General features: G+C 41.6%; 1 protein-coding gene across 1 annotated transcript in view; it reads left to right on the forward strand.

Annotated features, from left to right (window-relative positions):
- The window catches only part of LOC122814301 (zinc finger protein 665-like), a 640,008-nt gene that overhangs the window by 434,521 nt on the left and 182,063 nt on the right, over nucleotides 1-23,424 (forward strand). The window contains exon 7 of the mRNA XM_044086888.1: nucleotides 19,106-19,607. Coding sequence (XP_043942823.1) covers nucleotides 19,106-19,607 — 502 coding nt within the window. The remainder of the gene's footprint in view (nucleotides 1-19,105; nucleotides 19,608-23,424) is intronic.

The following is a 23,424-nucleotide window of genomic DNA, read 5'->3' on the forward strand; positions in this document are numbered from 1 at the left end:
GCAATATTTCCTTACTTTTTGTTTCCCTCTGGATTAACATTATTCTATTAAGGTTGTCAAATGTTTTCTTCCCCTATATAAAACCACATTGATCCATATCTATTAATTTTGGCAACATCCTTGCCATTCTCTTCAGCAATAGAGTTAAGTATGTAAGGTACCCCCGCATATCCTCATGTCATCTGAAGTAAAACTAACCAAAAATGAACAAAAAAGTGAGTTTGGCTATGGGCTTTGTCTGCTGATATCCCTGCCCACAGTTCTCTCTGATTTCCTGTCAGAAAGTGAAACAAAACACATATGTAGACAAGAAAACTGTTCCAGAAGCTCTGTGCATCTGTAACTCCTTGTACTCAGTCACATGACTTGAGATTGCTGAGAAGTTAGTATTGATTGAAGGTGCTTGGACTGCATAATAATAGGAAATGGGTACCCATGTCCTATTAGTATGTTCATGGGGGGATAGAAGTGAGAAGTCATGGTAATAAAAATAAATGAACACAAACAGGTAATACGCCTATCTACAGGAACTATAATCAGTCAGTACTAAACCAATACCATTTTCCTAGGTCATCTAAACTATCCAGCTATAGACTAGGAAACCTACACCACCACTAGTGCACAAGCGCAGAGATATGTGGACTTTGTTAATACAAGCACCCTGAAACAATTAGTCAGAGTACCCACTACAGTGAATAACATCTTGGATCTAGTCCTTACTAATATTGGAGCATCTTTCACTGTCCCTTGCATATCTTCATCACTTGGTAGGTCTGACCATAGCAGTCTCCTTTGAAATAAAATTGAAACCACAGATCCTTTCCTTCAAGGTACCTTAAAATTTTTTTAAGACAAACTACCTTCAACTAAGTGATACCAGTGGTGTACCTAGCATATTTGACACCTGGAGCAGAATATTTTTTTAACAATCCTCCCCCCACTGTGGAGATTTTCTTCTAACACCTCCTCCTCTATGACAATTGTTTCTAGTAATAATCATGAAATGAAACAAAATAATAGCCAGCAAGGTATAAGCTAGGAGCAGTGATCAAATCCCCGAAAGACTGAGCCGTCCACAAGAAGGCTTGTCCCAAATAAATAATTAGTGCCAGAATCATGGACTAAAGCTAAATGTCAAAAATGCATTATCACCTCCTTTGGAAAGTTGAGTATGACATTGATAACACATCCTAAGAGCTGACCCAGTAGTTTGGGATTTGGTAACATGTGGACAGTTGACCTGAAAGTCTATTAGGAACAGATCAGGATGAAGCAAACTTATTGATATTCTGCAAAATCAAGAACAGTTTCATCTTGGTTTTACAAATACAAAACCCAGAGAGAGATAGAGAAAAAGATTCCAGCATATTTCATGAAAATGCATACTAGTGATGTAAAGCCAGACTATAAATTAAGCAAACAATATGAGAGTAACTTGCGACCAAACATATTAGGCAAATACACACATTTTCTGTAAAATTGGGGGAAGTTTCAAATGTGTTTCATAGAATATTCCAGTTTATTTCACACAAATGAACACTAGCTGTTAATGCCCGAATTTAAACTGAGCACCAGTTATTTCATCAACAATAGAGCTAGCCACCCCTCCCAAGATACAAAAGCATAAATATTCCAGTTTATTTCACACAATTGTGCACTAGCCAGCTTTTAATACCAGAATTTAAGCTGAGCACATGAAGGTGATAAATTCCCATAGCCATGCCTCTCAACCTGGAAATACCAAAAATCTGGACAAAGGCCCATGAAAATTACTAGGTATATCTGCCAAAGTAAAAAGTACAACACAGTACAGTATCACAAATCCATCTACATACTGTAGGAGAAGAACCCACAGCCTTCTGCATCAAAAGCAAGTATACTACCTGTTGTGCTGCTGATAACACGAACAGACTTGGTATAAGCAGCACTAAACTTCTCTCCACATGAAGAACTATGCAGCACAAGAAATCTGGATAAAGCCAACATTTATCGGGTGGGGGGTGCAAAGGCCCAAAACCAGGGACACATTTTAAACATTGCTTGTATAATCTTGAAAATATGCTAGAATAAAATGCTATGTTTTACCATGCAGTGTTACCACGCATTTCCTGAAAGATAGGAAGACTGAAACTTAAATGTTATGATTATTTAGTGAATTCAGTTCTCAATGATTTGCCAGAAAACTAAAAATTTTATGAGGAAGCTACCAAATTCTATGAAACTTTGGACAGTTGAGAAACTCCTAGAATCCTGACATGCACATCCATGCACACACCTAGAACCAGTAACTGTCACCACCTCCATTTGTAGTCTTGTCTATATTGTGTGTTTGTTTCTGTGGCCCTGCTACCTTATCTACACACTTACCTTAATAATACTTCCCTTACTACCACCTCTACCCTCCTACCTTAATAGGTTCATAGGTTCATACTAGGCTATCTGCCCGAGGGCATTTACAAGCCTAGCCCATAGTTTTGTGGCTTACGCCACCCCTTTAGTATGGGGAACTATACCCATTATTTTGCTGTGCCTCTGTTGAGCAGTGACACTGAGGTAATCCCTGGGGTATATCTGTGATCTCCCATCCATTGGTCAAGATTTCTCTTGAACAAGGCCAGCGAGGTGCTCTGCCTCACATATACCGGGATTTTATTCCACAGCATAGGGAGTCTTTGGGTGATGAATCTATCCCTCCAGCACGTCCTATTAATAGCCGTGTCGAGGTTTAAGTCTCCCGCCTTGTGGCTCTGATGGATCTAGATTTTTGAGGTGAAGCATATTCATCAAATCTGGGTTTGACATGGCCTTGTATGTTAGGCAAAGGTCACCTCTGAGCAAGCGTAGCGACTGAATAGAGCTGGAGTTCTTTCAGTCGGGCAGCATAGGACAGATGTTTGAGACCCTTTATCCTTTTGGTGAGGAACTTTGTGGCCTCTCCAGCTGCTGCAAGTGTCGGGTCAGATACATTCGAATGGGGCATTGTACTCAATCATTGGTCTGATGAGTGATGAGTATAGGGAGACTATGACCTCCCTTGATCTAGATGAGAATCCCTTCATGATAAGGTGGGCAATGTAGAAGGTCTTCCTAACTACTTTAGCTACATGGGTGTCGAATGACAGACTACTATCAACCTGGGTCCCCAGGTCCCTGATAACTTCTTCTGTACTCAGTGGATTGCCACCTATTTGGTAGCTAGGGGTAACCTTGTTTTTCCCGAAGGGTATGACTATGCATTTTTTGGCATTTAACTTTAGGCCATGGCTCTGGCACCAGTTATCCGTTTCTGTGAGACCCTTCTGAAGGATATCTGTGTCAGATGTGTTTTCTACTATGGCGCCCAGTTTGCAGTCATCTCTTACTATCTCCTCTACCCTCCTACCTTAATAATGCTTCCCTTACTACCTCCTCCACCCTCCTACCTTAATAATACTTCTCTTACTATCTCCTCTACCCTCCTACCTTAATAATGTTTCCCTTACTACCTCCTCTACCCTCCTACCTTAATAATGCTTCTCTTACTACCTTCTCTACCCTCCTAGCTTAATAATACTTAACCTACTACTTCTTCTACTCTCCTACTGCAATAATACTTACCTTAATAATTTCCACAATTATCTTCTTTGCATATGTATCCTTGGGTTAAGAAACATAGCAGCACACAAGCCTCATGATCATGTAGGGTGGCCATAAGTCTTCCCTCCCAGCAGCTGTGTGAGTGGGACTACTGTGAGTGCCCCCAAGGCTCATGTTCAACAGATGACCACTACTGCTGCTTGTACTCCATGAGGCTGCACCACAATCACACACAATCTTCCTACAGGTCCCTGCTGTGGCCACAATGAGCATCTTTCTTGAGCTGCTCTTCATGCTCACTTGCCTGGCCACATTCCTTGGATCATTTCACATACATGCATAGAAAACAGAGTATGAGTCACCATGATTGCAGATGCAATGTTTCTGAATCCCCAGGAATGTCAGCAGCTCCTTAGTTCAGCCAGCCCTGAAACTTTATGAAGACAAGCAATTTCTTGCCTTCTGCTTGTTTTTTAAGATGTGAAAAATTATTATTATAATTTGCATAACTGAAATTTTAAACAACAGTCAATCTTATCTCTTGGGCTATGCAACTTACTTTACAAGTTTCAATGACAGTTACCTCCAAAATCTTCTGAGAACTCATTTGGTGCAATAGTCTGTAAGTCACTTACTAACAACAATCAAATTGCAAAGGAACTCTCTCTCGTACATATAAGAAGCAGTTCACTTAATGCAGTGAGAGCCAAAAACACACTCCACTAGGTCTCGTAATAAGACTGCAGAAAGGAATTGAACTCACACTCCATAGGTTTATAGGTTCATAGGTAGATACTAGGCTATTTGCCAGAGGGAATTTATAAGCATTTAAAAGCCTAGCCAGAGTGTGTCGGCTTTCGCTGCCCCATTGATTAATTAACTGATCCTCTGTCAAGCAGAGCCAATAAAGTGATTCCAGGGGTGTATTTTCTGTTATCCATCCACTCGTCAAGGTTTCTCTTGAAGAGTGTTAGTGAAGGGCTCTGCCTGATGTCATTTGGAATTTTGTTCCAAAGCATGGGGAGTCTCTTTGACAGGAATCTATCCCTCCAGCATGTTCTATTTATTGTTGTGGTGAGGTTTAGCTCACTAGAGTGCGTGTCTCACAGTGACTTGGATTTCTTTAGGTGGAGCATGTCCATCAATTCTGAGTTGGACATGGCTTTGTATGTCAGGCAGAGATCACCTCTGAGTAAGCGATATGCCACTGAGTACAGCCGGAGGTTTTTTCAGTTGGGCTGTACAGAACATATGTTTGAGGCCAGTAATCTTCTTGTGAGGTACTTTTGTGGTCTTTCCAGCTGTTGGAAGTGTCTTGTGAGGTACATCCCAAATGGGGCATTGTACTCTATGATGGGTCTAATGAGTGACGAGTAGGGGGGCACTATAACCTCTTTATTTCTAGATGCGAACCCTTTAGTAATTAGATGGGCCACATAGAAGGATTTCCTAACTACTTTGGCAATATGATTGTCAAAGGAGAGATTACTATCTACCTGGGTCCCCAGATCTCTTATTACCTCTTCTGTAATAAGGGGGCTGCCACCTATGTGGTAATTTGTGGGTGTTTTGTTTTTTCCCAAATGGGATGACTATGCATTTTTTGGCATTTAGCTAGTGGCCATGAATTTGACACCAGGTGTCCATCTCAGTAAGGCCCTTTTGGAGGATGTCCGTGTCAGCCAGAGAGTCAATTATGGCTCCCAGTTTGCAGTCATCGGCATACTTGATTAGCCGTAGTCCTCCTGTGTTTGCCTGTACTTCTGAGAAGTATATGGCGAACAGTAGGGGACCCATGACCAAGCCTTGCGGGACACCACTTGTGACTGGTTTAGAGTCGGACCTGGAGCCCGCTATTCTTACCGTGTGAGTTCTCTCTGTAAGCCAGTTGGCAACCCATCTCATAACGTAGGGGTTTATGTTCAGGCTGGTGAGTTTTTCTGTAATACCCGAGTGGGGAATGGTGTTGAAAGCCTTGGTGAGGTCAAGGTAGGCTGTGTGAACCACCTTTCCCTCATCTATGGCCTTGGGGACTGTTTCAAAGAAGTCAACCAGGTTTAATAGGCATGATCTGCCCTTAACAAAGCCGAACTGGGTCAGGTCAAGTGTTTGGAGATTCCCAATGTCTTTGTTAATGAGTTGCATGATGATGCGCTCCATAGCCTTGCAGACCAGGCTAGTCAGGCTTATGGGGTGATAGTTACCAGGGTCAGTTATAGCTCCTCCTTTGTGGAGAGGAAAAACTGTTGCTGTGCACCATTCTATGGGCATGTAGCCTGTGGAGAGGCTGAGGTTGAACAGCGTGTTTAGGTGGGGGGTTAGTTTGTTCTGTAGTTTGTGCAAGACGCAGCCTGGGACACCATCTGGTCTCATTGATGCTGTGTTTTTGGCTTTTGAAAGGGCTGTTTTCACCTGTGCATCTGTGATTTTTCAGACACTACACTTTTCCGGTATTGTTGTGGGCCCTTTTGGAGGTGAGAGGGGGTGAAGTTTGCACTGAATTTATCTGCCAGGATGTTGGCAATATCAGTGGGTTCAGTATAGTTTGTGCTATTTTGCACTAGTTCAGAGCATATCTGTGAGTTGCCACTTAGATTCTTGACATAGCTAAAGAAGGCTTTGTGGTTATCTTTTGAATCCTTGGCTTTTTTTCTTTTGAAGTTAGCCTTGGATGATTTCATGAGGGACCTTAGTTTCTTACTGATACTGATCAGGGATGTCTTTCCTTCTTGGGATTTGCTTTTTTTCTGAACTAGTTTCTTCCTTTTATTGTATAGCCTGTTTATTGCAGGGGTCCTTCCTTGTAGGTGCTCATAGAGTGCATTTGTAAAAGTTTCTGCATCTTGGGCAGTGTTATCCTTTAGCGTGGCAGCTGTGAAACCTACCACCTCTGTCTTAAGTAAGGTGAAGTTAGCGTTAGAAAAGTTTTTTTACTGTGGTTTCCTTAGTTGGGAGTGGTTGGGGGGGGGGGGTGTGTGGACATCCAGAGTGATTAGTTTACGGTCTGACCTAACCAGTGATGGGTTGACCTCCGGTGTGGAACATCTGTTGCCCATGTTGGTGATTACCAGGTCCAATATGTTTTCACCTCTGGTAGGGGAGTTTACCAGCTGATCCAGGGCATTTGAGTTGATGAATTCCAGGAAGCGCTGGGCCTGGGAATTTGTACACGAGTAGTTTTCCCCAGTGAATGGTAGGGTAATTGAAATCACCCAATATCAGGGTGTTTGGTAGGGCCTTCATGTTTTCCAGCGTCTCCAGAAAGGTGGAGTGGTGGTCCTGGGTCATGGAGGGTGATCTGCAGCAGGCCACAATTTGCATTGCAGATTTGCCCAATGTTAGTTGCACATGGATGATCTCAGAGGTATCATGCTGCGCCACTAACCTGGAGGTGTAGGTATCCTTGATGAATATGGATACACCCTCTCCTTTTGTGTTTCGGTCTGTGTTCTGTGGCCGAAATGTGTGGTATGAGTTGTAGCTCGGTAGTGCTAGGGTGCTCTCTGGAGCCTTGAATCAGGTTTCAGTTACTGCACAGATGTCAACATTCTCCATACTGAGGAGTGCTTTGAGTGCGTGCATTTTGAGATTTAAACTCCTGGCATTGAGTAGCATAACCCTCATTTTTTTTGTTAATTGTGCTGTTTACGGAGGTGGGTTTGACTTTTGAGCCTTGCCTAAAAAAGGCACTATGGGGGCAGCAAGAGCCTTGGCCAGTATTTGAAAGCCTAGGGGTGACAGGTGCAAGCCGTCTCTTGTGAAGCAACGTGGTTTGTCGAGCATGTCGTCCCAGGCTGACAGACACTGGATCCCCTATGAATGACACCAGAAGCTTAGCCAATTGTTGAAATTGATCATTCTTTCTTTATACTGAGGGCAGGATGCTACTCAGGGTCAGGGTCATACCAGCCTGGGCTGCATGATCAGAGAGGTCTTCCATGTCTCTTTTCATGTAGTCCAGGGAGGTACGTCTCAGGTCATTCACACCAGCATGAACAATGACAGAGTCATATTTGTAGTTGTTCTGGAATGACCTGTGTGCTTGTGTTATGTGGCAGATTCTGGCTCCTGACAGGCAGCTAACAGTAACCTTCTGCTTGTCCAGCCTAGTTAGTGGGACGTCAGTGTGCCTGACTATAGAGTCACCTATTACTAGTGTGTTAGGTATGTTATTTCGCCTTAAGGGCTGTGATTGTGCGGCACACTGATTTTGTGTTTTATGTGTTGTCTTGTTTGTGACGGGAAGTGCAGGTTGTTTGGGTGTCTGCTTTGGAGGTCTCTGATGCTTTTGCAGGTTTTTATTTAAAGCCTCCGAGGATGATTTGGTGTATTTATGTGTATTTTTTGCCAGTTCTGTTTTAGTTGGTCTGTGTACGGCTGGAGTTGTGGTGCAAGTGTTAACCTTCTCCTCTTGACTGTCTGTTCCAGTCTTGGAAGGAGATAGCTTAGCTTCCAGTTTGGCTGTATAACTGCATCTCTCACATATGTTAGTGTTTTGTGGTAGGAGGAGAGGGTTGTCTGTGTACATGAGGCAGTCGTAACATTGCCTCAGGATACCCAGATTCACCAGTTGGACTGGAGAGTGCACCTGAAGTTGCCCTTTGGTCATGCCTGAATAGTAGGGTGAGCTGCTTAGTCGCTTGGTTGGTGAGGAGTGAATAAACAGCCTTGCCCTGCTGGGCAATCAGTGCCAGGTTATATTAGTGCTTGCTATTAGGTCTGAGCAAGTGCTGGGCTGTAAAATGCTTTTTGAGTGCTTAGGTTGAGAGTTAGACTAGTTTCAAGGGAAAAACTGAAGAGGAGACTTAGTGGAGCCGGGAATAATTTAACCGTAGCTAACCGGCACAGCCCGGTGCGCAAAACCGTGCAAACGCAGTTTTTATAGTAGGGAAATGAAAGAGATAGAAATTAGCCCAAAATGGCCAATAAACTACTAACTTCTGTGCTGGAACCACTCCTCCAGGGACAGATGGGTTGCTCAAAGCTCCCCTCTCTCACAGAAACGGAGAAACTTCCTTCTATCCAAGTAAGGTATGGGCAACTCAGAAACTAGTATCACAGCCCTGAATTCAGCACTAGCCTGAAAACTGGACTATAATAGCTTAGAAAGGTGGGAAACAAGGAATTGTTTTGCTTTTTTTTTTTTTTTAAATATAGGGCAAAAACAGTAAAAAATACACTTAAAACAGCTTTAAACGACTACAAACGATCAGAAAAGGCTATCACACTTAGTGTGTAGCCTACAACAGTTAAACAAATTATTTAAACAAAAAACAACTTTTTAAAAGTGCAGGCAGTCAAATAAGTACAATATGTGAAAAAAAACAAGCTTTTAATTCACAATAAATGCTGGAAAATTTGCATTTAGGCGGAAAACAGTTAAGTACAGCAAGAAAGTACAGAAAACTGATACTTAATCACTCCAAAGTCTCTCTTCTAAGCTAAAAGGCTTGTATCAGTTTAAGGCTTTCTAGTGCTACCCAGTAGGTTAGTTACAGGAAAGATGGGAAACAAGCGCAGATGTGGTCTTTTAAACCAGAAAGTTGAAAGAGACAGACGAACTGTCCAAATGGTCAATAAACTACAATTTCTGGGCCAAGAACCTCTCCTCCCGTGGTAGACAGGCTACCTAGTGCTTACCACGCCCACTGATAAGCTAGAAGGCTTTCTTCCAACACAGAAAGGCTTGCCGGGCTCAGAAACTTACCAACAGTCCTGGATACAGCAACTCTGTATCTGGACTAGGCTAGTTACAGGAAAGGTGGGAAACAAGCGCAAGTGCGGCTTTTAAACCAGAACATTGAAAGAGATGGGAAAAAAAAAATGCCCAAACGGCCAGTAGTTACAATTTCTGGGCCAGGAACCACTCCTCTTGTGGTAGATAGGCTACCTAATGCTCACCACTCCCACTGATAAGCTAGAAGGCTTCCCTCCAACACAGAAAAGCTTGGGGGGCTCAGAAGCTTACTAACAATCCTGGATACAGCAACTCTGTACCCGGACTAGGCTAGTTATAGGAAAGGCAGGAAACAGGCACAAGTGCGGCTTTCAAACCAGAAAGTTGAAAGAGATGGAAAAAAACTGCTCAAACAGCCAATAGCTACAATGTCTGGGCCAGGGACCACTCCTCTTGTGGTAGATAGGCTACCTGATGCTTACCACTCTCACTGATAAGCTAGAAGGCTTCCCTCCAACACAGAAAGGCTTGGGGGCTCAGAAGCTTACAAAGAGTCCTGGATACAGCACATCTGTACCTGGACTAGACTAGTAACAGGAAAGGCAGGAAACAAGTGCAAACACAGACTTTTAAATCAGGTTGAAAGAGATGGAAAAGCTTCCCAAACAGCCAATAAACTATAATTTCTGGGCCAGAAACCACTCCTCCTGTGGTAGATAGGTTACCTAGTGCTTACCACTCCCACTGATAAGCTAGAAGGCTTCTCTCCAACACAGAAGGGCTTGGGGGGCTCAGAAGCTTACCAACAGTCTTTGATACAGTCAATCTTTACCTGGACTACACTAGTTATAGGAAAGGCAGGGACCAAACGTAAAACGGACTTTTAACCAGAAAGTAGAAAGATATGGAAAAACTGCCCAAATGGCCAATGAACTACAATTTCAGGGCCAAAACCCACTCTTCCCGTGGTAGATAGGCTACCTAGTGCTAAAGGCTTAGGGGGCTCAGAAGCTTACCAACAGTCCTGGATACAGCAAGTCTGTATCTGGACTCGACTAGTTACAGGAAAGGCAGGAAACAAGCTTAGATTTTTTTTTTGTTACAGAAAAGCAGCTAAAACAGCAGTAAATACAATTCAAATTGTAGTGCAGACCAGCACACCCGAGTGTGTAGCAACACTACGGCAAATACAGTTCAAATAAATGCAATTAAATTAACAAATGACTAAAGACAAGTGCAGAAGGCAGTAAATTAGAAGGCTACTAACAAGCAGTAATAAGTGCAGAATAAGAGTGACTGAACAGATAACAGCACGCAGAAGAGCAACTAAGACAGTTACAGTAAGAGCAGCTGAATAAAAAAAAAAAAAAATATATATATATATATATATATATATATATATATATTTTTTTTTTTTTTTTTTTTTTTTTAGCTAGGCAGTAGATAGGGCTTGTAACAGAAACACTCAAATTGCGGCAAAAAGGAACTGACAGACTCCATTGCAAAGGAAACAGTCTCGTAATAACATTGTAAAGGAAACTGAGCTAGAGCTAGGCAGTAGGGCCTGTATAATCAAATTGCAGCAAAAAGGAACTGACACACACACCAATTGAGACACTCCACTAGGTCTCGCAATAACTTTGCAAAAAGGAACTGACACACTCTGCAACAAGGAATTGAACTGACACACTCCAATTTAGCTAGGCAGTAGGTAGGGCTCATAACAACAATCAAATTGCGGCAAAAAGGAACTGACACACTCCAATTCAGTTAGGCAGTAGATACTAGGTAGGGCTCGTAACTTAAGTCGTAACAACATTCAGATTGCGGTTTACTGAGGTCTCATAACAACATTAAAAATAAAGAACTTAATGACGCACACCAATCATAACAACAGTATTCAAATTGCAAGGGAACAAGCAGTGCAGTATCAATGCATCTCCACTTTCTCTGGTACAACAAGTCATACACTTTGATGCAGCGAGAAATCAAAGTGCCACACATTCAGGGCTGCGCATAAAAAAGAATTAGTAAACGCAATTCGTACACTTCAATGGAGTGCGAAATCAAAGTGCCACCTCACATTCAATGAAGCACATTATGTGCATAAAAAAGAATTAGTAAACTCAGTATGAGAAAAACACTGGTACAATAAATTAAGTAAACAGTTAAAGTCTTTCTTTTTTTTTTTTTTATGCCTAAGTCTTACCGGAGCTGGGGGAAGAAAAGTGATGTCTGCACTGCCTGAATAAAACCTGTAGACTGGTGATGACATCAGGAATGGTCAAAAAAAAAAAGAAAAACTTCAAGAAATCCCAGGAAATCAGAAATTAAAGGGGCCACTTAGGAATTCATGGCATCCCAGTATTTTGCCCTCAAAATCGGTATTTACCAAGGAATTCGGTATGGTTGAGAGGTATGCCCATAGCACATTTAGCCACACCCCACTCAAAAAAATTTAATTTCACACAAATGCACACTAGCCAGCCTTTAAAATAATACGAAAAGGAAAAAATTACTGCCAATCCCACCCCAAAAAGCATAAACATTTGAATTTATTCACATAAATGCACCTTAAGGGTAGAATTTAAACTGACCAAATGAAAAGGACAAGTTACATTCATTCACACACATCTGGCTAACACCTCCCTCCCCCAAAATGGATAAAAAAAATTGCAATTTATTAAAAAAATATTCACTTACCAGCCTTAATGGCAGAATTTAAGCTGAGCAAGTGAAAGGGCAAGTTACTTTAATCCACAACCCAGCTGAATACCTCCTACCCCATCAAAACAAAAAGCAGAAGAGTACAATGAAAACAATCATAAATATCCAATTTCAAAATATTTAAACAAACGCATGCAAACACACACACACACACACACACACACACACACACACACTCTAGCCAAGCTTTAAAATATTTAAACAAATGCAGACACACACACACACACACACACACACACACACACACACACACACACACACACACACACACACACACTTGTCTAGCCACCTCCCCCCTCCCTTCTTCAAAAATAAGAAAATCTGGTTATATTCATATTAAAAAAAAAAAAAAAAAAAAAAAAAAACAGTGCTTACTTTCAGTCCAGTAGTCCACAATGCCCTGGTTGATTCACTTGCTGTGATTAATCCAGTTTGCCAGGTCCATTTAAACAAAAAACAAAGTGTTTACTTTAGATGTGGACCATGGTCACATGGGGCTGTAGGCAGAGTAATGGCTCAGCCCCCCATAGACACACACTGCACCCCCCTCCCCAACATTCCAGTGTTCCATTACTTGGCTTTTTCTCTCCCCAGTTACCATAAACACTGTTCAAACCTATCAGTGTGCATACAGTTTTCTTTATTTCTACAATGATTACAGATATTTGGATTTAAATTGAAACTTTTATTTCAAATTTTATAGCAGAAACACGGATAGACATGTACTAAAAAATATAGTCTCACAATGAAAACAAACTTAGCATTAACAGTAAATTTCTCTCTCCTTGAAACACACATTTATTGAAACAGCATTAAAACCCACATTCAAAGAAAATGCATTTTTACCTCTAGACTTTTCAAGCATAAGTCCCTTGCACACATTTTTAGGATCATGCATACATGCATGTGTTCTTTGATTCACCTTCCTTATTGTATCAAATTATATTTCTTGTATAATGTAGCACCACTTGTTAGAGTGTGGTTTAAATTTGTAGTTTTGAACATTTTTCCAGTAAGCAAAGAAACAAAACATATGACCCATGAATGGCAAATCTGCCCATTTCAGAACATTTCAACCACAAAGGCAACTCAGACTTCCGTCATTACAATCCACCAGTATCAGTCAATATACATAGTCTCTGCAGAAGTAAAAGTCATCTGAATAATTCCACATTAAAGATCTGTAACTAATGAAGACATTGCTGCTAGGAGTATAACCCACAGCCTTCTGCATCAAAACCAAGTATGCTACCTGTTGTGCTATAAATATTTGCTAAGCAAAACACTTGCACATTGAAAACAGACTTGGCATGAGCAGTAGTAAACTTCTCTTCCCATGAAGCTCACAATTCCTTGAAAATGCACCAAAACTCAGTTTGGTAGTTGGCATAGAGGATTCAGGCTCTTGTTTCCCATAACCAAGGTACAGGGTTTGAGTCTAAAGAAATTAACTAACCTACTATCCCTAACTGTGGCATTTCATACACACACACACAATCCAGTGGGTTCAATTCATGTAGGATAGCACATACACAGAGGGCATTCTTAAAGAAGAATGCCTTTCCTTATAGGATCCAGCTCTGGTTTACATGAAAGGCTGCATCTCCATATTGTTTGCAGCTAGAGTGGACCGCACCCTCCACCCCTGCATTAGTACGATGTTGAGTGATACATTGGCAAGCCTCATATCGACTCTGAGTGATACACTGGCAATCGTCATATCCCTACCAAACCCAGTTAACTCCACTGAATATACAAAAATGTATACCATCATGTAAACAGCTGCATTGATGCAGCTGTACCCTGCAGAAATAAGTGAAGGGTACAGCTGCATAGATGCAACTGTACCCTTCATTTTTTCCTGCAGAGTACAGCTGCATCTATGCAACTGTACCCTGCCTTCACTTGTTCCTGCAAGGTACAGCTGCATAGATGCAGCTGTACCCTGCAGGAACAGGTGAAGGCAACCCCAAGAAACAAATCCACATGTTGGAACCATAATATCAACAAGTTTTATATTAAAAGAAAAATTATTTTGACCAGAAGTAAGAAGTGTAATTTCCAGAATGTTAGAGCCCTTGTCACTGACATAAACAAAGAACTCAGGAGATTAATAAAATCTACCAAAGCTAAGTTTGAGGCTAAAATAGCTACCCAAAGCCAAAGACAATCATAAGGCATTTGTTTAGTTATGTTCGTAATCTCAAATGCACAATGCAGCAATGCACTTAGCTGATTGTGAACAATGTTACCTACACTAAGACTGAAGATATAGCAAATCTGTTGGCCAATAAATTTAGCCCTAACTTTATCCCTCTCTCCTTTCTTTGTCTGTTCCTCAAGATATACATGAAAATGTTGCCTCCGGCTATCACACAAGACCAAGTTCTAAAAGTGGTATCAAAAGCTAAAAATATCGCACCAATGGCTCCTGATAGTATCCCTGGATGAATCTTAAATAGCATGAAGCACGACTTAGCCACACCCTAACAAAACTGTTCAGCCTCAGCCTCCATACAGATTTTGTACCAATCAAATGGAAAACAGCTACAGTCATTCCACTCACATAATGAAGGAGCTTCCACAAATCCAGGTAATTACAGACCTATAAGTCTGACCAGCCAGCCGCACATGCAAAGACTTATCATGGAACCAGTCAATCAGGGCATAGGGAACCTCCAAACACTGGACCAATCTAAGTTTGGATTTATCAAGGGCTTTTTCAACCTGGTTGATTTTTTGAAAATCTCTCCAAAGCTATGGATGAAAGCAAAATGACACATACCTCGACCTTGTTAAAGCTTTGACATAATTCCCCAATCAAGCACAGCAGAAAAGCTAAATAAACTGTAAATAACTCCCTGTGTCACTCACTGAATTACCAACTGGCTCACTAATAAGATTCAGGAAATCATAATAGTGGAAATTACCTCCACAAAGAAACTAGTCACCAATAGAATACCCCAAGGTTCTATGCTAGGACCCCTCCTGCCTGATATCAACGTTTCTGAAGTAAAAGACAATACCAAAGAGCTGTGTCTGACTAAGTTTGCAGATGACTGCAAGCTAGTAGCAGTCATTGAATCTCCAAATGACTTTACTATCCCACAGGAATGTTTGTCCAAAATAAATAACTGATGCAAAAATTATTGACTGAAACTAAATGCCAAAAGAAAAATCATTATTGTATCCCTTGGGAAGTCATGTATGCTAGAAAAGCTACCACACTGACAATATATGTCTAAGAGTTGACCCAGTTGTTCAGGATTTGGGAACTTATGTGGCTAGTGACCTAACATTTGACCAACCTGTGTCCATTGTTGTAAGAAAGTCTATCTACATTGCACAGCTCATAAATACAGAGATCGTGTCTAGATCTAGGGACGTCATTGTCCCCCTTTATTAGCCCTCTTTAGCCAGTCATTGAATATAATGCCCCCTTTGGCATGGATCTGTCCAGGCACATGCAAAAACTGGAACACCCAGAGATACCTTACTAAAAGGATACAAGGCCTAAACAACATGAACTACTTGGACCAAATCAAAGCGCTTTCACTATACTCAGGATCCTATAGACTGCTAAGAGTTAACCTGCATCTGGCATATGAGGCATCTTCCAACTCAATACTGATGGATTTACAGCACATCAGCAAGTATGGCGGCAACAGAAATATTTGGTCTAGGGTCTAAAACTGTTCTACAGCATGAATAGAACAGTTTGGAGGGAGAGGTAAATTTTCCAGAAGATACCTTTGTTCTGGGACATACTCTCTCATCCACTTTAAACAAAGTTCATGCCTTTCCATATTCATGCACAATTTGGATCTACGGATGGGAAACTGAAAATATACCCCAGAACTGCCCCCTGTACTACTAATGCTCAGAAACATCTCTTAACTGCTTTATCCCATGCATGGGTCCCCTCATTTATGCCATGATGCCACTTATTCTGATTAGAGGTACAATATAGTTATTTGACCATAGGATGGATAAGACCAGTCTCTAACCAAATGAGATAGGTTAATTTGAGCACAAAAAGGGAATTTGGCTAGGTATAAAATGGCCAACAAGGGCAGCTAGCCTACTACTTCTCTATGAAACTATGAATCTAAAAATATCATGGCTTCTCCGCTCTGGGATACATTTCTAACTAATTGTACTTTTTTACCTTTTTTTAATGAATAGCAAACTAGCAGGAACCAAGGATTACGTATAAAGTGTGGGGGGTGTTAGCCTCCCGTCCTAATTGTTCCTGCACGCTTTCAAAGAGGACAGTATAGATCAGTGATGGAGAACCTATGACATGCGTGTCAAAGGTGACACGCCTCGACATTTTGAGTGACACACCAGCGTTCACCAACACCCAAGTTACCAAAGAAACTGCTTTTGCATTTGTTGCTTGTGTGAAGTGCATTGAATTATTTTGTGCCAGGAGCAAGTTCAGCAACACTGCTGTAGAGGTAAGGAAGTTATTAACCTCAAAGACTATTTCGGTATACCTTCTCGATAGAGTCCGAGGTGGTACGGTGGTAGCGTTGTTACCGCACAGCAAGAGGTTCTCCTGTTCAATTCTTGGCTTGGCTTGGGAGTGTATTCTGTGTGGAGTCTGCATGTCCTCCCCACGGTTGGGTAGTGTTTGAAAGACATGTGTGCGTAAATGGGCATGCCTTCGTTGAAGGTTGGGTGTCAAGCTGGCACCTCGGCGTATCATAAAAAAATCTACTGCCAGTCATTGGTGGACTGGAGTTCCGCTGTGGCGACCCCTTAAAGGGAAAAAGCTGAAAGACAAATAACTTCTCGATAGAGTCTGTAAAGGTCAGTGCTGACATTGTTTTCTCTTTGTGGTTACATTTCTGCAAAGGCCAAGTAGTCTGCATTCCTAGGAGTCTGCTGTTTTACATTCCTCTCAACTGTCCCTCTTAATCCATCCTAAAACTTGCAACTTTTTAAACTTAATATTGACAATAATTAGATTTATAGACTAATTTTACTTCAGAAAATGTATATTAATTCACATTCATTTTTTCTGTCAGTGTCTCAACTTAATAGTACTAGTAGTTTAAAACTGTCCTAGATTTGTCCCTGATTCTGTTGAGATTTATCCCTGATGTATTGAGAGCCATGCTGTTTTATTTATTTATGTATTTATTTATTTATTTTTTTTACTTTATTTTATTTTATTTATTTATTGGGGGGTTGACACACAAGCAGAGTCAAGTTGGGTATTTTCTGAATTTTTAACACGCTGAACCCAAAAGGTTCGCCATCACTGGTATAGAGGTATCAAATCCCTGTCACATTGCATGAAGGTGCTGGATAGGTTGATTGATAAACAAATATGCAGAGTAGCAAAAAGTAAGACGTGAGCTGTGCAGTTTGGATTCAGAACAGGATACACCACAACCGACCTGATGTTTGCATTGAGGCAGATAGTGGAGAAAGGCTATTGATGAGGAAAGAGTCCAGATGGGCACTCCTAGCCTTGGAGAAAGCACATGACATGGTCCCTAGAAAATTGATTTGGGCAGTCCTGCTGTGGGTCAGGGGCCCAACAATACTGGTAGAAATAATACAGGCTATGTACAATGACCCAATGACACAAGCACAAAAAGTATTTGAACTCACAGAAGGGTTTCCACTGGAAATGGGGGTGTATCAGGGTTCAGCTCTGGGCCCACTGCTGTTCATGCTGATGATGGACTACATTAGCAAACAGGTTGGAGAGGAACAGATTAACAAAGCCGCTGTGTCCAGATGATGTGGTACAGCAAACAGACTCTGATCAAGAACTTCAGCAAATGATAGGGGAAGGGAATGCAAGATGGGCAGAAGGCAAGAGGAAACAAGGATGTCCAGCAAAGAGATGGATGGATTGTGTGAGAGAAGATCTGCAACAGACATCCATGACTATTGACCTGATGTTTGCAGTGAGGCAGATAGTGGAGAAGAGGCTATTGATAAGGAAAGAGTCCAACTGGGCACTCCTAGTCTTGGAGAAAGCACGACAAGGTCCCTAGAAAAATAATTTGAGCAGTCCAGCAAAGAGATGGATGGATTGTGTGAGACAAGATCTGCAACAGTCATCCATGACTATTGAAGAAGGTAGGAGACTAGAATTGAATTGACAGAGATGTCAAGAGCTGATATAACACCTTGTCCGCATGTAGAAAACAGGAAAATGTGGGTTGATGATGATGATGACGATGACGGTACTACTATAATTAGAAAGTTAAAAGTACAGTTACTTCTGTATGTATTGGTGATAAGATTCTTTTTTATGAGTCATAAACAGTCAGTACTTATGAAGCTATTAAAATGAAAATAAATCACTTTGTTCTTGATTTTCTTCTTTATGTTTATTTTACTGAAATGCTTTCTAGTACATTGACATTCTGATTATACACAGCAACAACAGCTGATACCTGAGCTTGTCTGGCGCAGACTGCCTTTTAAAATTTAGATCCTGCTTCTTCACACTGGTCATTGCGAGAATCTACAGAATGTGATACAGCTGCTGTTCTGGAAAGCAATACTATCAATCCAATGTGTGCGGCCCTTTCATTGCATTAAAAGGCTTTTACCATGGCATGCCCATATGTTAAAGAGTGCAGTGTGTATGCATGTGTGCATGCACCCTTATATCCTGGGGAGGGATATAAAATATAGGCGCTGCACTGCAGCCTTCCTTCTTAAATGACCTAGTAACAGCTCCTGTACAAAAATATGTAGCTAGAAACAGACCCTTAATAATTCAGAGAGGCTTTATAATACCACAGATGTAACGAGCTTAGTCTGTTTGTGTAAACTGAATAATTCTCTCCCGAGCATAAACTTTGTTGAAATTGTATTTTGTAAGAGTCTTACTTACAGTAAGAACTTACAGTAAGACTAAAGTTGGGTTGTGTAATGTATTAATGCAGAAACAGATCTGACATTATATCTTATTTCCCTTCTGATTTTTATTTACTTTTTTCTGAAAATGTCTAATTTTAGCAAATTATAAATGAAAATGTGTTACTGAAAATATGAATGAGTAATATAACTGTTATAAAGACAGAGCATATATTATGACAAGAAATAAAGATTCCCTTGAAGCTTTATGTAACACTGGCCCTTTAAATTCAGGCAGTCAGTTTACAAGACTACTTCCTGTGTCATGAAAATGAAACTAAAAAAACAAAAGCAGACGGTTGTCATGATAGCATGCAGCTTGAGATCCGGACGTAGTATCTTAGGTGCAGCTGTTTATGGACTTGCTTATTATGTGCATCAGTTCTGTGGGTCCTGTGCTAACAATTTAAACACACACGTATCTAAGCCCTGCCTTGAATTCAGACTGGATTTTTCTGTAAAGATTTGTACAGTGATAAACTTGTTTGGTAGCATGGTTCGGAGACATCAGATTCTTAAGAAAGTATGCTCAAAAGTGGGAAGAGAGAATATAGATAAACAAATGCTGCAGAATCAGTGTGCTAATAAAGAAAGACCACAACACTGTTGTGGAAAGCACAGACGGAGACTGGAGCTATTCTGTCAGGAGGATGAGTCCTTTGCCTGTGTGCATTGTGTTCCCACACATCCCAGTCACTGTTTTGTATTACTGCGTGAAGCAGTCAATGTATACAAGGTAAAAAAAAAAAATGCTTCCTGTAAAATATTTCATTCTGCATGCAGTCTGCTGAATTGTGTTTTTTCATTGTTAATTTCAGCCATGGAAGTAGATTTTGATTGGTTAATGTTTGCCTACTAGGTATAAATTACTGGCTGTAAAATAACATATTTTCAAATGGGTAGAGCTGTGATGCTGCATAAAGGAGAGGCACTTAACTTGATGTAAATAAAATACCTGTTGGTGAAGCATGAAAAGCAGATGAACTTAATGAGAAATGCTGCCTGCTGTCTCACCATCTCCCAGAAAATGGGGCCAACATTAAAAATTTCATACAAAGATACAAAATATAATGTGTCTTCCACATTCATTTTCTTCCTTACCTTGGAATTAGCTTGTGTGAAGTGCCTGTTATGATCATATTTTCTGATGAAGTAATATTTTTGTTGTGAAAATACACCTTTAAAACACATACAGTATCTTGCCTCATGTTTGCAGCCTTACTACTGTAGAGCTATGAAGAAAGTGATGTGTTTTCACAGACAGAAGCTTTTCTGGCTTCTGTTTCATCAGTGAATTTAATTTTTAGGATATTAACTTTTTACTTTATGTCAGATGTTCTTCGTCTACCATTGCTGCAGTCCTGACATATGGGTATTCCGCTGTCCACCATCGGCCCGAATACCAAAGGGCTAGAATCTGGCGTCGGTCATGGCGCTCAAGGCAGACGTCAGTATGTGCCAGTATAAATGCGCATGACCGACGCCATACCCTCAGTCTTTCTTGCCGCGTGGTCCTAAGCAGAAGCAGCGTTTGCAAGTGCCGTTCGGCTTTCTGGAATTGTCGGTTTTCGAGTTTCAGACCGAGACCAAGTTGGCTAAGTACCCGTTGGGGACAGTTTTGTCTTCTTCTTGCCTCAGTATTACCGGATGTCAGAAAAAGTTAATACCTGTATTTCTTGGGGGAAACAGATTCCTCATAGGGATTGCCATTTACTCTGTATTCCTTGTTTGGGCCTGGGCACGGCGTTGTTGGGTGTCGCTTTTGTGCTGCCTTTAATAAGCGCACTATTAAGCGTCGCTTGGACTGTGCTAGGCTAGTGTTTGGTAAACGGTGCAATTATAGCATGCCGTCGGATTCTCCGCCTAGTTCGGCTAAAAAACGCATAGAGTAATCCTTTGCGGTCCAAACAAATGAGTCCATTGCGGACGCCGGTTCGGTAGGGCCACCGACTACTTCAACGGCTCCTTCTGACAGTTTAGCGGAGCCTTTGCTACTTCAGGAAGTGGCTTCTCCTGTTATAGGCCAGGCTGAAGGGGCTTCTCATATGTCGGTGGTTCCCTCCCCTCACAGAGTTTCTAGGCCTCCCCCTTCTCATAGTAAAAGCCTTTCTAAATCTAAATCTGCCCCTGCTGGTGTCTGTCCACAGGGTCCAGCTCCTAGAAAGCACATGTTAAAGGTGGCGGAGAATTTGATTACTTTAATTGGGGGTTCTATGCCTCCCCCTGAGAAAAGGCCCAGGGTATTGCCAGGGATAGAGGGTCTGGATCAGTCTTCCAATGACTCTGATTCTTCTGTGGTAGAGCTCCAGGATTTCCCTCCCTGCTCTGATTCAGAGGCTGAGGATTCTACTCCCTCTGCGTCTTTTTCTGAAACCTGGCATTCCATGAGGGAGCATTTTAAATGGGAAGGCCAGGATTATTCTGATTCTCGTAAAAAGCTTAGAGGATTCTTGTTTTTGCCTCAGCATAGGCCTTTGGCTATTCCCCCTGTATTGGATGTTGTTCAGGATGTATTTTCTGAGGCTTCTCTTAACCCTGACTCTTTGCCTCCTGCCCCTGCTAAACCAGATAGATACTACAGGGTACCGGAAGCTCACTAGTATTTATACTAGAGTCCTAGGGCTGACCCAGACACCATTACTCAAGGCCCCAAGGGTGTCAGGGCTGCTGTGGTTAGGATTCCAGTTCCTTTGGACAAGGATGCTAGAGCTCTGGATAGGTGGGGTAAGAAGTTGTATACCTCTTCCACTTTAGCTATGAGAGCTTTAAATTGTCAGTTTCATATGCTCAGGTATCAAAATTATTTGCTGGGCCAATTGAAATGTAAAGTTGATGCTTTATCTGAAGGTATTGAATGTAAAGAGCTTCAGGATTTAGTGCATGTTTCAGACCGAGTTGGTAAGCATTCTTTGCAATGTGGTTTTGATGCTTTGCAGGCTTCTTCCAGGGTGGCTGCTACTAGTTCAGTTCTTCGCAGGCATGCCTGGTTAAGAGATCAGACATTGTCAGAGCATGTTAAGGCTCGAATTATGGATGCTCCTTTGCAGTCTGATGTTCTTTTGGCCCTCCGGTTGAATCAGTTTTGAAAAAATGGAGGAAAAAGCTAAGTCTATGCAGACAGTTAAGGATTGTTTACAGGTTCAGCCCCCTAAGTTCAGTAGGAATTGGCCTACTAAAGGGTGGTCTTTTCCCTCTTTAGATTATCAGTCTAGGGGCAGGTCTAGGCGAGGTAGAGGTAGAGCTTCCTCTCAGGGCCCTGCTACTCCTAGGACTTTGGGTTCTTTTACCCCTTCTGCTGGGGAGGGCAGGGGTCAGTCCTTTCGGAAACAAACTCAATGACCTGCGTCTTCAGCTGCCGGACTCTGCCATGCTGGCAGCTCCTCTAGGAGGAAAACTGGGACTTTTCGCAAAGACTTGGCATTTGGTTACCCAGGACAAATGGGTATTGGACATTGTAAATCGAGGGTACAATTTTATTTCCACACTTTCCCTCCTTTCAAAGGTATGCCAGATGTGCCTCATCAGCAAAGACTGGAAGCACAGGCAAAAATTTCTTCTCTGCTTCAGTTGAGGGCAATACAGGAAGTACCTTCTGCTGAAAGAGGCACAGGGTTTTATTCCGCCTTTTCTTAGTGCCAAAGAAAGTAAATACTTGGAGACCAATTCTGGATTTGTCCATTCTAAACACCTTTTGGAAATTCCAAAGTTCAAGATGTTAACGTTGCAGCAGTTGCTGCCTATGCTGGGCAAGGATCATTGGATGGTAACTCTGGATCTCACGGAGGCCTATTTTCACATTCCTATCAGGCCCAGTTCCAGGAAGTTCCTGAGATTTCGGAATGGGAATTTGCATTATCAGTTCTCTGCATTGCCCTTTGGCTTGTCTACTGCGCCCAGGGTATTCACAAAAGTCCTGGCTCCAGTAATTGCTTTTTTCAGACTGCAAGGAATTCAAATTTATCCTTATCTGGACGACTGTTTGATTCTGGCTCATGGCAAGCAAGAACTTCTTCAACATCTTCACTATGTAATGACAGTTTTAAGATGCCTAGGGTATTCTGTGAATGAAATAAAGTCCAGTCTAGTACCCTCACAAGAGATGTGTTTTCTGGGTGTGTGACTGACTACAGCAATCCAGATGGCATTTCTTACCCTGGACAAACAAAAGACATCTTCATCAATACTTCCAACAGCTTTCAGTAATGTCCAGGCTGACTGCATGGACAGTCCTTCAAGCCTTAGGGTTCATGGCATCTTGTATTCTAGTACTTCCCAATGCCAAACTGCATATGAGGGAGTTACAATGGTATCTCAAAAGTGTGTGGACTCAACACAGCCACGATTTGGACACTGTCATTCGGATTCTCCCTTGCATACTAAAAGTATTTCTGTGGAGGGCTCAGGAATGTCACCTAAACAAGGGACTCTCTGTGACCCAGCCAGAGGCATGTCAGATATTAACGACAGACGCCTCGGAGTCAGCCTGGGGAGCTCATCTCAAGGGAAATGGATTCAAGACCTCTGGCCCCCAGAGCTACTTCATTTACATATCA

Source organism: Protopterus annectens, chromosome 10.part0 (genome assembly GCF_019279795.1).
Source record: "Protopterus annectens isolate FY-2018-M chromosome 10.part0, PAN1.0, whole genome shotgun sequence".
NCBI classification, from domain to species: Eukaryota; Metazoa; Chordata; order Ceratodontiformes; family Protopteridae; genus Protopterus; species Protopterus annectens.